The following is a 15,339-nucleotide window of genomic DNA, read 5'->3' on the forward strand; positions in this document are numbered from 1 at the left end:
TAGCTTATAAGTGGTGACTGTCAGTTGTAAATCCCATGGCAAAACATAGAAGCAAATAGAGACATCATTAGCATAGCTGCTGTTCCAACAAAGTAAAATTACATAGTTTAACCCAAGCTAAAGATTTTTTACTGTAGTGGAAGTAACAGTACATCCGTCTAGTTGCAGATTGTAATCTACAAGATTCTGTGTAGTGTTTTCTTGTCCAATAATTAATATCTCTGTCTTATCCAAATTTAATTGGAGAAAATTACTGGTCATCCAATCTTTTACATTTTTAACACACTCTGTTAGCTTAGATAATTTAGAGGTTTCATCTGGTCTCGTTGAGATATATAGCTGAGTATCATCAGCATAACAGTGGAAACTAATCCTGTATTTTCTAATAATATTACCAAGGGGCAACATGTATATTGAAAATAGAAGGGGACCTAGGACGGATCCTTGTGGCACTCCATATTTTACTGATGATAAATGAGATGACTCCCCATTTAAGTAAACAAAATGGTAGCGATCGGACAAGTAGAATCTAAACCATCTTAGAGCCTGCCCTTGAATACCTGTATAGTTTTGTAATAGATCTATGAGTATGTCATGATCTATGGTGTCGAACGCAGCACTAAGATCAAGTAAGACTAGAAATGAGATGCAGCCTTGATCTGACGCAAGGAGCAGGTCATTTGTAATTTTAACAAGTGCAGTTTCTGTGCTATGATGGGGCCTGAAACCTGACTAAAATTCTTCATACAGATCATTTTTTGTGCAGGAAGGTACTCAATTGAGCAGACACAACTTTTTCTAAAAAATTTTACATAAATGGAAGATTTGAAATAGGCCTATAATTTGCCAGTTCACTAGGATCTAGTTTTGGTTTCTTAATAAGAGGCTTAATAACCGCCAGCTTGAATGGTTTTGGGACGTGACCTAAAGATAACGACGAGTTAATAATATTGAGAAGCGGTTCTTCGGCTACAGGTAACAACTCTTTCAGTAATTTAGTGGGTACAGGATCTAATAAACATGTTGTTGGTTTAGATACAGTGATAAGTTTATTTAGCTCTTCCTGTCCTATATTTGTAAAGCACTGCAGTTTATCTTTGGGTGCGATGGATGAAACTGAAGTGTTAGACGCTGTAGAATCTACATTCTCTATTGTATTTCTAATGTTATCTATTTTATCAGTGAAGAAATTCATAAAGTCATTACTATTAAACATTGGTGGAATATTTGAATCAGGTGGCTTCTGGTTATTTGTTAATTTAGCCACTGTGCTAAATAAAAACCTTGGATTGTTTTGGTTATTTTCAATGAGTTTGTGTATATGCTCTGCCCTAGCAGTTTTTAGAGCCTGTCTATAGCTGGACATACTGTTTTTCCATGCAATTCTAAAAATTTCCAAGTTAGTTTGTCTCCATTTGCGTTCAAGACTACGAGTTACTTTCTTGAGAGAGTGAGTATTACTGTTATACCATGGCACAGTACGTTTTTCTCTAACCTTTTTCAATTTGATGGGGGCAACAGCTTCTAATGTATTAGAGAAAATAGTCCCCATGTTGTCAGTCATTTCGTCTAATTCATGTGTATTTTTGGGTACAAATAGCAGTTGAGATAGATCAGGCAGGTTATTTGCGAATCTTTCTTTGGTGACTGGAACAATAGTTCTGCCCAGACGGTAACGCTGAGACATATAGTTAATATCAGTGATACGCAGCATGCACGATACAAGGAAATTGTCTGTAACATCATCACATTGAGGTACGATATCTATAGCAGTAAGATCGATCCCATGCGATATAATTAAATCTAGTGTATGATTAAAACGATGAGTGGCCTGGTGACATTTAGCTTGACTCCAAAAAAGAGTTTATTAGGTCAGTAAACGCAAGTCCTAATGCATCATTTGTATTATCAACGTGAATATTAAAATCTCCCATGATTAGCGCCTTATCAACTGTAACCAGAAGGTCTGAGAGGAAATCTGCAAATTCTTTTAGGAATTCTGTATACGGCCCTGGTGGTCTATACACAGTAGCCAGAGCAAGAGATACATTAGATTTCTTTAGCATGTCTGACAGTGTAACATTAAGCAGAAGTATTTCGAATGAGTTAAACCTGTATCCTGTTTTCTGGGTAACATTGAGAATATCACTATATATTGTTGCAACACCTCCGCCACGACCAGTCTGACTTTAAAGATTGTTTTTGTTCATTTACTTTACATGTTTCTGTAATTCTGTAAATCACGATAAGATTTTTTCTAGATCTTACATTAAATTTATATTTTGACCTCACTATTCGGGGAACAGACACAGTCTTAATAGATTTTACAGCGCAAGTACTTTTTTATCATTTAAGCGGGTGGAACAAAAGTCATCATAATAGTTATTAGAGAATTGTCTGACTAGTCACATGGAGCGAAGTGTCCTGGAGATGTTGTCAAAGAGCAGCTCCACTCCAACTCTGCTGGGGTGCAGCCCATCAGCGCGAAACAGCCTAGGACGCTCCCAGAAAAGATTCCAGTTATTAACAAATAGCAGTTTCTGTTCTTTACACCATGATAACAACCATTCATTTAAAGTAAAAAGTCTACTGAACTTTTCGTGTCCTAGTCGATACGTGGGCAATGGTCCTGACACAATGATCGTCGCCGCGGGCGTTCCGCTGCGAACCGTCTCGATCAGGCTCCTGAAGTCCCTCTTCAGCATCTCTGTCTGCCGCAGCATGGTGTTGTTAACCCCAGCGTGAAGCACGACCGCTCTGGGGCTCTCGTCAGCCTTCAGGATCGCCGGTACCTGCGCAGAAACATCGAGAACACGAGCACCAGAGAAACTATGAGTGTGCACTTTACCTTCAGCTAACGTAGCACGGACGTGTCGGACGATGGAGTCTCCGATGATCACAGCGTCGCATCCCGTCTCGTGGAGGGGAGCGAAGTGGTTCCGGGTGGAGATCTCGAAGTTCGGAGGGGGAGAAGTCGTCGCCCGGGGCCTGGCTCGCGTCCTCCGCTGTGGATGCACCCAGGGTCGGTTGTGTCCCGGCGCCGGAGTGAAGGACGTCCTGGGTGCACCGGGCCTGTGCAGAGAAACACACGGAGTAGATGTGGTGAGACTGTTAACAGCACGCTGTATACTTACCCCGGACTTGTGAGCGTCAGCCCGGGATGATTCCAGCGCAGCTCTCCGCTCTCTCAGCTGGGCCTGCCTCACCTCCAGGTCACGAATCTGCTTCTCCACGGCCTCGAGCTTGAATGTATCCTCGCCTGCAATCAAAGGTAGACATTCATCCGCCATTAAAGCAAGTAACAGTGAGTACAGTAATGGTAATGAATAGAGTATTAGCAATGTAAGCGCAGTTAGCAGCAACCACGCCGCTGATGCTAAAGGTCTATAAGCTAATAGCGGACCCAGGAGATCAAAATAAAACTAGTGACAACGAGGCGCTCTGATTATTTTTGTTGTAGAATACAATAGAGGATATATTCACATGTTATATAAACGGAAAGTATGGTGTATAAAATTGATTTTTAAGATAAAAATAGTTGATAAAAAGAATATAGTGACGGAGCTCAAACGCAGTACTAAGTCTAGCTCTCTGTGACTTAGAGTATGGCCATACTACTGAAGTCAAACATCGAATCTGCCTTTCTGATCCTACCCCATTCAACCAACAAGCAAAGCCAATTCATCCATCAGACCTCGAAGGGGTCTGCATCTTAACCCTCTGAGGTCTAAGGGTATTTTTGGGGCCTGGAGAAGTTTTGTCATGCCCTGACATTTGTGCTTTTTTCAGTTTCTAATAAATATCTAAATGGCTAAAGTCTAATCTCACTGTAATCAGCACACACTGGGCTATAATAATATGAGAGCACATGTATGTACAAGATTGTGTTTTTGAGGAAAAAAAATGTTATGCGTGGTTAGTGAAAAACTAAAAATGCTAAATCACTTGAATAAGGCAATAAAACACATACAGAACAATGGTTCACGGGATATTTGAGAACTGGAGCTTGTAGCCTAGAATTTTTCTTTTTAAATTATGTGAAAATCATGTTTACTCACTCACTCACAGAAAACATAATATTTATTTAAATTTTTTAAGACAGTTTTTGTTTGGAAAAGTCATATGCAAGTAGGCTATGGGATTAGAATCCCGCCAAATGTATTGCAGTCACAGATCGAAAAATAATAAGCAAAGATCAAATATTTAAAAACACATGTAAAATAATAACGCACAAAATCGAAATGTAAACGCATTTAAAATTATATTGCACAAAATTTTCCAAATCTCAAACAAAATCAGGTTTCCTGCTCATATGTTATTTTTTGTGTGCATGTGGTTTTCCTCCCTTTGCTCTTGTTTCCACGTTCTGCGCTTGCGTTTCTAAAAAGTTGCAGTTTGAGTTTCATGTAAATCAGGGCAGGCTTCAGCGTCACCATTGGCCCACAAGTTCTAGATTGACAGCTGCTCCTCTAGCCAATCAGTCGAAGGGGGAGTTGACGTCACTCCAATGCGACTCGTGGCTGCTGTGGCAGGTGTGTGTGTGTGTGAAGTATAGGGTGACGGTAACACAGGAGTAGATTTTCAAAACTCTCCCGTCCCACTCCCGCAAAAAAAGATCCCATCCCGTCCCAATCCCACAAAAAAACTGGGGGAAAATCCCGTCCAATTTCTCGGAATGACTCACGTTCTCTCCCACTCCCATGTTGTATTTATTAATTTTTTTCAGCCAGAATCTGTCAGTTACAGTGAAAAAATACAGCACAGATCACAGCATGCCCACTTTAGTTAAAAATTTTTTTTAAATGTACTTTAATTTGTTATTTTATTGATCTGAAAGCAATCTTAAACAATGCACATTGTGCATTTCACACACGTAATGTAAATCATCCATGCTAATACACGTTTTCTATTTTATTTATTTTTTTTTTCATTTGAGCGTAGACATTGCACTCTGAGAGTGGCACTCTCTATAGATTTATTTTTCAAACTTTGGAGTTTCTCCCTCAACTTCACTTGACCAAGACGACAGAAACCGCATCTTGTTTTTTGTTTTTTATTTTTATTTTACAGAAGCACAGTATTCGTTGTTATTCTGAGTGCACACAAATAAACGTATGCGGATTCGAAAGATTTATTACTTTTATCTGTAGGACCAAAAAATGATGGAGTATTTTAAGAGCAAGTAAGAGCACTGTGCCTCCATCTGTCCTGCTGTGAGCGCGCTGCTGTTCAACTTCCACACGCACTTCAATAGCGCATATTTCTGTAGGTTAACATTAGATTGAGCGGCCATGTAAAGTTATTACTACATACGTCTTTTAGATGAAAAGCTATATTTGAGGTCTATGAATGATAGGTGGGCTTTTGGATGTACTGCCCGATGTAGGCTACTGTATTACCACATAGACCAGCCGTTAACGATCTATCCTTATCCAGCCACACCAAAGCAAACAGAAGGAGAGCATAAAGACACAGGGCGAGTACAACTGAGTTAAAAAATTAAAATATAATCCTACAGTTTATACTTTATTTATTTAAAAGGTATGCTATATTTGTGTAGAAAGTTGGGGATCAAAGTGTTATTACGATTCCAGGTCCCGCCAACATTTTTTTCCTGTCCCGTCCCAATCCCTTGATAGTGATTTCGTTTACAATCAATGTCAGCCTAGTGTGAAGATGGATAAGCAGCATCAGCAGGCAAATCCCGGACGATCTCAGGTAATTGGTCTTAAATATTTTGTTAGTGGGTGACTGAAACATTCCCTTTGTGTGATATTTAATGTGTATCTTGTCAGTAAAGCCGGTTGTGTAATCAGCAGTAAATCTCCATCACCTACGTGCTTTCACATGGAGCAGCATTAGCGTTCGACTTGAAGCAGCTTGCACAGAATGATCACTGTATGACATCAAAGTACCACGAGAGCGATTCGAATGCATTGGATCTGTGTGCTCTCTTATCGCTGATGTCATACAGTAATCATTCTGTTGCAGCTGCTTCAAGTCGAACGCTAATGCTGCTCCATGTGAAAGCGCACAGGTGATGGAGATTTACCGCTGTTTTGATATAGAGAAGGCTTATGATATGCTGTGGAAAGAAGGACTTTTAATTAAGTTGAATAAAATGGAAATAGGAGGTAAAATGTTCAACTGGATCAAAGATTTTTTAAAGGATAGAACCATAGAGGTCAGGATAGGGTCTGAGTCATCAAGCACATACACAATAGAAAATGGCACCCCACAAGGTAGTGTATGTAGTCCAATTCTGTTTAATATAATGATTAATGATGTGTTTGATGGAGTGAACCAAAGAATAAACAGGGCATTATATGCAGATGATGGAGCATTGTGGGTAAGGGGCCGTAATATTGACAATTTACAGCAAAGGATGCAAACGGCAATTAGTCAGGTTGGAAAATGGTCATTTGACTTGGGGTTCCACCTGTCAGTGGAAAAAACGCAATTCATCTGTTTTTCTAAGAAAAGGGTAAAACCCACAATAGATCTTAAGATATATGGACAATCTCTCAAACAGGTTAATGACTTAAGATATCTTGGTGTGTGGTTTGATAGTAAACTTACTTTTAAAAATCATGTTCAGAAAATCATAGACAAATGTAAGAAAGCAATCAATATTTTAAAGTGTCTTTCAGGGTATAACTGGGGGGCGTCAGGCTCTTCTTTGAAAAGAATTTACATTGCATCAGATCAGTGTTTGACTATGGAAGTACAGTATACAAAACAGCAGCAAAAACTACATTAGCTGAACTGGACAGGGTGCAGGCCAAAGCTCTCCGGCTGTGTAGTGGAGCCTTCCGAACATCACCTATCCCAGCACTGCAAGTCGAAGTAGGGGAGATGCCTTTAAATCTTAGGAGGTTAAAACTTTCTCTTGCATATTGGGTAAACTTACAAGGGCATGAAAATACACATCCTACAAAACCGGTGCTAGAAGAATGCTGGGAATATGGTCGCATTGTGAACAGTAGTTTTGGATGGAACAGCAATAAAGAGGCAGCTGACATGGGAATCAGTACTATACCTTGCAGCAAAAATGTTAAATTGAGCACAATTCCACCTTGGTTTTTCTGCTATCCTGTAGTTAATTTAGAAGCTAAAAATATAATCAAGATGGGATTGTATCAAAGTGTACAGCAATACATAGAAGTAATGTATGATGACACAGTACAAATATTTACAGATGCATCCAAAGAACCAGCAGGTAAAACAGGTGAGGCGGTATACATTCCTAAATATAAAGTTATAATACAAAAAAGAACCTCAAACCACCTCTCAATCTTCTCTGCAGAGATGATGGCCATCATAATAGCACTACAGTGGGTAGAAGAAGTGAAGCCATATAAATCTGTTATTTGCTCAGACTCTATGTCCTCGCTAACTAGCATTCAGACTGGGAAATTTGCATGCAGACAGGATCTTTTAGATGAAGTTCATCAGATAATTTTCAGGATAACTCAACAGAAGCTAATATTACAGTTCACTTGGGTTCCATCGCAACCCGGGTATTGAGGGCAATGAGAGGGCAGACAAATTGGCAAAAGAAGCACTTAAATCTGAACAAGTAGAAGCACAGGTTCCACTTAGCAAATCAGAATTGAAAACAATAGTTAAAGATGGTATTCATAAACTCTGGCAAGATAAATGGGATAAGGGGGAAAAAGGTAGGCATTTATATAGTATTCAACAGAATGTAACAGTTAAAATGATCAACTCACTTTCACGACAGGAGGAAACCTGGTTCACCAGGTTAAGGTTAGGACATACAGGACTGAACAGCGGCTTATACACAATAGGGAAACATGAGACAGGAATGTGTCCATATTTTACAGAAACAGAAACCGTGAAGCATGTACTTCTGACATGTAGGCAGTACTCTGAAAAAAGAGAAATATTTAAGAGGATAACAAATTCAATTCAATTCAATTCAAGTTTATTTGTATAGCGCTTTTTACAATACAAATCGTTACAAAGCAACTTTACAGAAAATTATGTTTCTACAATATTTAGTAGTAGCTAGTAGTTTGTGCACGTTTGACAGGATTTTAGAAAAATAAAAATAATAATAATAATACAAAACGTAGTCAGCTAGATGATGAACTAACAATATTATTAATTAATAGTAATTATACGATGCAGTCACACATGATTCAAGGTTAGGATCATCTGGGGTCCTCTGTGGGTCAGCATCATCTCTTCTCAGGTGTTCTGGATCCAGACTGGAGCTTGTGTAAATCCTAGTTACCACGGGATGTAAATCCCGTGGCAAAACATAGAAACAAAATAGAGACATCATTAGCATAGCTGCTGATCCAACAAAGTAAAATTAGTTTAACCCAAGCTAAAGAATAAAAATGCAGATGCAACTACACTCACAATTTAAGAGATACATTATTCGAATGCTTGGCGAAAGAGATGCGTTTTTAATCTAGATTTAAACAGAGAGAGTGTGTCTGAACCCCGAACATTATCAGGAAGGCTATTCCAGAGTTTGGGAGCCAAATGTGAAAAAGCTCTACCTCCTTTAGTGGACTTTGCTATCCTAGGAACTACCAAAAGTCCAGCGTTTTGTGACCTTAGGGTGCGTGATGGGTTGTAGCGTGGTAGAAGGCTAGTTAGGTACGCAGGAGCTAAACCATTTAGGGCCTTATAGGTAAGTAATGATAATTTGTAACTGATACGGAACTTAATAGGTAGCCAGTGCAGAGACTGTAAAATTGGGGTAATATGATCATATTTTCTTGACCTGGTAAGGACTCTAGCTGCTGCATTTTGGACGACCTGTAGCTTGTTTATTGACGAAGCAGGACAACCACCTAGAAGTGCATTACAATAGTCCAGTCTAGAGGTCATGAATGCATGAACTAGCTTTTCTGCATCAGAAACAGATAACATGTTTCGTAGCTTGGCAATGTTTCTAAGATGGAAGAATGCGGTTTTTGTAACATTGGAAATATGATTTTCAAAAGACAAATTGCTGTCCAATATAACACCCAGATTTCTGACTGTAGAGGAAGTAACAGTACATCCGTCTAGTTGCAGATTGTAATCTACAAGATTCTGTGTGGTGTTTTTTGGTCCAATAATTAATATCTCTGTTTTATCCGAATTTAATTGGAGAAAATTATTTGTCATCCAATCTTTTACATTTTTAACACACTCTGTTAGCTTAGATAATTGGGAAGTTTCATCTGGTCTCGTTGAGATATATAGCTGTGTATCATCAGCATAACAGTGGAAGCTAATTCCGTATTTTCTAATAATATTACCAAGGGGCAACATGTATATTGAAAACAGAAGGGGACCTAGGACGGATCCTTGTGGCACTCCATACTTTACTGATGATAAATGAGATGACACCCCATTTAAGTAAACAAAATGGTAGCGATCGGACAGGTAGGATCTAAACCATCTTAGAGCCTGCCCTTGAATACCTGTATAGTTTTGTAATCGATCTATGAGTATGTCATGATCTATGGTGTCGAACGCAGCACTAAGATCAAGTAAGACTAGAAATGAGATGCAGCCTTGATCTGACGCAAGAAGCAGGTCATTTGTAATTTTAACAAGTGCAGTTTCTGTGCTATGGTGGGGCCTAAAACCTGATTGAAATTCTTCATACAGATCATTTTTATGCAGGAAGGTGCTCAATTGAGCAGACACAACTTTTTCTAAAATTTTAGACATAAATGGAAGATTTGAAATAGGCCTATAATTTGCCAGTACACTAGGATCTAGTTTTGGTTTCTTAATAAGAGGCTTGATAACCGCCAGCTTGAATGGTTTTGGGACGTGACCTAAAGATAACGACGAGTTAATGATATTGAGAAGCGGTTCTTCGGCTACAGGTAACAGCTCTTTTAGTAATTTAGTGGGTACAGGATCTAATAAACATGTTGTTGGTTTAGATACAGTGATAAGTTTATTTAGCTCTTCCTGTCCTATATTTGTAAAGCACTGCAGTTTATCTTTGGGTGCGATGGATGAAACTGAAGTGTTAGATGCTGTAGAATCTACATTCGCTATTGTATTTCTAATGTTATCTATTTTATCAGTGAAGAAATTCATAAAGTCATTACTATTTAACGTTGGTGGAATATTTGAATCAGGTGGCGTCTGGTAATTTGTTAATTTAGCCACTGTGCTAAATAAAAACCTTGGATTGTTTTGGTTATTTTCAATGAGTTTGTGGATATGCTCTGCCCTAGCAGTTTTTAGAGCCTGTCTATAGCTGGACATACTGTTTTTCCATGCAATTTTAAAAACTTCCAAGTTAGTTTTTCTCCATTTGCGTTCAAGACTACGAGTTACTTTCTTGAGAGAGTGAGTATTACTGTTATACCATGGCACAGTACGATTTTCTCTAACCTTTTTCAATTTGATGGGGGCAACAGCTTCTAATGTATTAGAGAAAATAGTGCCCATGTTGTCAGTAATTTCGTCTAATTCATGTGTATTTTTGGGTACAAATAGCAGTTGAGATAGATCAGGCAGGTTATTTGTGAATCTGTCTTTGGTGGCTGGAACAATAGTTCTGCCCAGACAGTAACGCTGAGACATATAGTTAATATCAGTGATAAGCAGCATGCACGATACAAGGAAATGGTCTGTAATATCATCACTTTGGGGTACAATATCTATAGCAGTAAGATCTATTCCATGCGATATAATTAGATCTAGTGTATGATTAAAACGATGAGTTTTACAGAACATTTCTTTTGCATGTCTGACAGTGTAACATTTAGCAGAAGTATTTCAAAAGAGTTAAACCTGTATCCTGTTTTCTGGGTAACATTGAGAATATCACTATATATTGTTGCAACACCTCCGCCACGACCAGTCTGACGGGGCTCATGCTTATAACAGTAGTTTGGTGGAGTAGACTCATTTACACCAAAATAATCATTTGGTTTTAGCCAGGTTTCAGTCAAGCAGAGTACATCAAAACTATTTTCTGTGATCATTTCATTTACAATAACTGCTTTGGGTGTGAGTGATCTAATATTTATGAGCCCAAACTTTAAACATTATTTTTGTTCATTTACTTTACATTTTTCTGGTTTAATTACGATAAGATTTTTTCTAGATCCTACATTATATTTTGACCTCACTATTCGAGGAACAGACACAGTCTTAATAGTTTTTACAGCACAAGTACTTTTATCATTTAAGCGGGTGGAACAAAAGTCATCATAATAGTTATTAGAGAATTGTCTTACTAGTCACATGGAGCGAAGTGTCCTGGAGATGTTGTCAGAGAGCAGCTCCGCTCCGATTCTGCTGGGGTGTAATCCATCAGCGCGAAACAGCCTAGGACGCTCCCAGAAAAGATTCCAGTTATTAACAAATAGCAGTTTCTGTTCTTTACACCATGACAACAACCATTCATTTAAAGCAAAAAGTCTACTGAACCTTTCGTGTCCTCGTCGATACGTGGGCAGTGGTCCTGACACGACGATCGTCGCCGCGGGCGTCGTGCTGCGAACCGTCTCGATCAGGCTGCTGAAGTCCCTCTTCAGCGTCTCCGTCTGCCGCAGCGTGGTGTCGTTAACCCCGGCGGGAAGCATGACCGCTCTGGGGCTCTCGTCGACCTTCAGGATCGCGGGTATCTGTGCAGAAACATCGAGAACACGAGCACCAGGCAAACAATGAGTGTGCACTTTACCTTCGGCTAACGTAGCACTTACGTGTCGGACGATGGAGTCTCCGATGATCACAGCGTCGCGTCCTGTCTCGCGGAGGGGAGCGAAGCAGTTCCGGATGGAGATGTCGAAGGCAGGAGGGGGAGAAGTCGTCGCCCGGGACCCGGCTCGCGTCCTCCGCTGTGGATGCACCCAGGGTCCGTGGTGTCCCGGCGTCGCAGTGAAGGACATCTGGGAAGATCGCGTCCTGGGTGCACCGGGCCTGTGCAGAGAAACACACGTAGTAGACGTGGTGGGACTGTTAGCAGATCGCTGTATACTTACCCCGGACTTGTGAGCGTCAGCCCGGGATGATTCCAGCGCGGCTCTCCGCTCTCTCAGCTGGGCCTGCCTCACCTCCAGGTCGCAAATCTGCTTTCCCACGGCCTCGAGCTCGAGCTGCACAGAGTGGAGACATTCATCCGCCATTAAAGCAAATAACAGTGAGTACAGCAGTGGTAATGTGTGTGAATAGAGTATTAGCAATGTAAGCGCAGTTAGCTGCAACCACGCCGCTGATGCTAACGGGCTAAAAGCTAATAGCGGACCCGGGAGATCAAAATAAAACTAGTGAAAGCGATGCGCTCTGATTGTTTTTGTTGTAGAATACAATAGAGGATATATTCACACGTTATATAAACGGAAACGATGATGTATAAAATTGATTTTTGAGTTAAAAATAGTCAATGAAAAGAATATAGTGACGGAGCTCAAACGCAGTACTCTGTTACTTTGAGCAACCTGTTGAGTCTACCTGGAACACAGTCTACAACCAAAGCAGTGATAGAGTTTATAAAAGAAACACAATTAGCAAGAAGACTTTAGCCCAATATTTTTATTTTTATTTATTTTATTTTTTATTTTATTTTTTTTATTTTATTTTATTTTTTTTTATTATTTTTTTTTCTTCTCTGGAGGTTTGAGCTGAAGTTGAAGCTGGAGGAGCTGAACACGCAGCGCTAGCTGAAGCTTGGGCTCTGATCTCTTTCTTTTTTTTTTTTTTTTTTTTTTTTTTTATTATTTTTGTTTTTATTTTATTTTATTTTTTTTATATATATATATTCTTTATGACTTCCCAATGTGATCACACCTCAATCCAGTAGATGGCGGTAATGCACAAAGATTGCAAACTGCCAATAAAATTCACTGAAGAAGAAGAAGATTTACCGCTGATTACACAACCGGCTTTACTGACTAGATAAATTAAATATCGCGTGTGATTTATCGTGCAGCCCAACTGCCTAAAATATAAAGTATTGGTAACTAAACCAAACTAACAAGACACGTGTTAACAGCTGTCAATCTAGAACTTGTGGGCCAATGGTGATGCTGAAGCCTGCCCTGATTTACATGAAACTCAAACTGCAACTTTTAGAAATGCAAGCGCAAAACGTGGAAACAAGAGCAAAGGGGAAAAAACCACAAGCACACACAAAAAAATAACATGAGCAGGAAACTTGATTTTGTTTGGGATTTGAAAAATTTTGAAATCATGTTTCAGTTTTGTGCAATCCATGACTGCGCTGTTTGTTATTTCAAAAAAATTGCATTTGTTTTTCGGTTTTGTGCGTTATTATTTTACACGTGTTTTTAAATATTTTATTTATGCTTATTATTTTTCGATCTGTGACTGCAATACAGTCGTGGCCAAAAGTTTTGAGAATTACATAAATATTGGAAATTGGAAAAGTTGCTGCTTAAGTTTTTACAATAGCAATTTGCATATACTCCAGAATGTTATGAAGAGTGATCAGATGAATTGCATAGTCCTTCTTTGCCATGAAAATTAACTTAATCCCAAAAAAACTGCATTTCATTGCTGTCATTAAAGGACCTGCTGAGATCATTTCAGTAATCGTCTTGTTAACTCAGGTGAGAATGTTGACGAGCACAAGGCTGGAGATCATTATGTCAGGCTGATTGGGTTAGAATGGCAGACTTGACATGTTAAAAGGAGGGTGATGCTTGAAATCATTGTTCTTCCATTGTTAACCATGGTGACCTGCAAAGAAACGCGTGCAGCCATCATTGCGTTGCATATAAATGGCTTCACAGGCAAGGATATTGTGGCTACTAAGATTGCACCTAAATCAACAATTTATAGGATCATCAAGAACTTCAAGAAAAGAGGTTCAATTCTTGTAAAGAAAGCTTCAGGGCGTCCAAGAAAGTCCAGCAAGCGCCAGGATGGTCTCCTAAAGAGGATTCAGCTGCGGGATCTGAGTGCCACCAGTGCAGAGCTTGCTCAGGAATGGCAGCAGGCAGGTGTGAGCGCATCTGCACGCACAGTGAGGACAAGACTTTTGGAAGATGGCCTGGTGTCAAGAAGGGCAGCAAAGAAGCCACTTCTCTCCAAAAAAACATCAGGGACAGATTGCTCTTCTGCAGAAAGTATAGTGAATGGACTGTTGAGGACTGGGGCAAAGTCATATTCTCCGATGAAGGCCCTTTCCGATTGTTTGGGGCATCTGGAAAAAGGCTTGTCTGGAGAAGAAAAGGTGAGCGCTACCATCAGTCCTGTGTCATGCCAACAGTAAAGCATCCTGACACCATTCATGTGTGGGGTTGCTTCTCATCCAAGGGAGTGGGCTCACTCACAATTCTGCCCAAAAACACAGCCATGAATAAAGAATGGTACCAAAACACCCTCCAACAGCAACTTCTTCCAACAATCCAACAACAGTTTGGTGAAGAACAATGCATTTTCCAGCACGATGGAGCACCATAAGGCAAAAGTGATAACTAAGTGGCTCGGGGACCAGAATGTTGAAATTTTGGGTCCATGGCCTGGAAACTCCCCAGATCTTAATCCCATTGAGAACTTGTGGTCAATCCTCAAGAGGCGGGTGGACAAACAAAAACCCACTAATTCTGACAAACTCCAAGAAGTGATTCTGAAAGAATGGGTTGCTATCAGTCAGGATTTGGCCCAGAAGTTGATTGAGAGCATGCCCAGTCGAATTGCAGAGGTCCTGGAAAAGAAGGGCCAACACTGCAAATACTGACTCTTTGCATAAATGTCATGTAATTGTCGATAAAAGCCTTTGAAACGTATGAAGTGCTTGTAATTATATTTCAGTACATCACAGAAACAACTGAAACGAAGATCTAAAAGCAGTGTAGCAGCAAACTTTTTGAAAACTAATATTTATGTAATTCTCAAAACTTTTGGCCCAGACTGTACATTTGGCAGGATTCTAATCCCATAATAGGTGTCAACTATCATGAATATCATTGGGATTTACACCTGAGAAGACAAAGGCCTGCATAATGAGCTGCATAATGAGCCTTTCAGTCAGGTTTGTGACAGAGAGGAATAGTACAATTCTGTCATCTGTGTCACTGAGAGGGGAAGAGTTACAAGAAAGAATGTGAGAACAAAATAAATGTATATATTTTTTATGTTTGTAGTTTATTTAGTATAAACTAACATAATTTAATATTCACTTGCAAGTGCAGTTAAATAGTTTAATAGGAACAATCAAAGCTGAATTTTAAAGCTGAATGTTTTGCATCATTACTCATTTACATTTATCTGACGCTTTTATCCAAAGTGACTTACAATTGCTATATAGGTCAGAGGTCACACACCTCTGGAGCAACTAGGGGTTAAGTGTCTTGCTCAGGGACACATTGGTGTCTC

General features: G+C 39.5%; 1 protein-coding gene across 1 annotated transcript; it reads right to left on the reverse strand.

The window, feature by feature from the left end:
• Nucleotides 1–8,176: 8,176 nt before the first annotated feature.
• On the reverse strand, nucleotides 8,177–12,037 carry LOC132133796 (uncharacterized). Its single transcript, XM_059546768.1, has 2 exons — nucleotides 11,235–12,037; nucleotides 8,177–8,252 (listed from the first exon to the last, which is right to left on the reverse strand). The coding sequence occupies exon 1, from the start codon at nucleotides 11,886–11,888 to the stop codon at nucleotides 11,238–11,240; it is 651 nt and encodes a 216-aa protein (XP_059402751.1). The 5' UTR covers nucleotides 11,889–12,037; the 3' UTR covers nucleotides 8,177–8,252; nucleotides 11,235–11,237.
• Between the last annotated feature and the right edge of the window lie 3,302 nt (nucleotides 12,038–15,339).

Source organism: Carassius carassius, chromosome 50 (assembly GCF_963082965.1).
Source record: "Carassius carassius chromosome 50, fCarCar2.1, whole genome shotgun sequence".
NCBI lineage: Eukaryota > Metazoa > Chordata > Actinopteri > Cypriniformes > Cyprinidae > Carassius > Carassius carassius.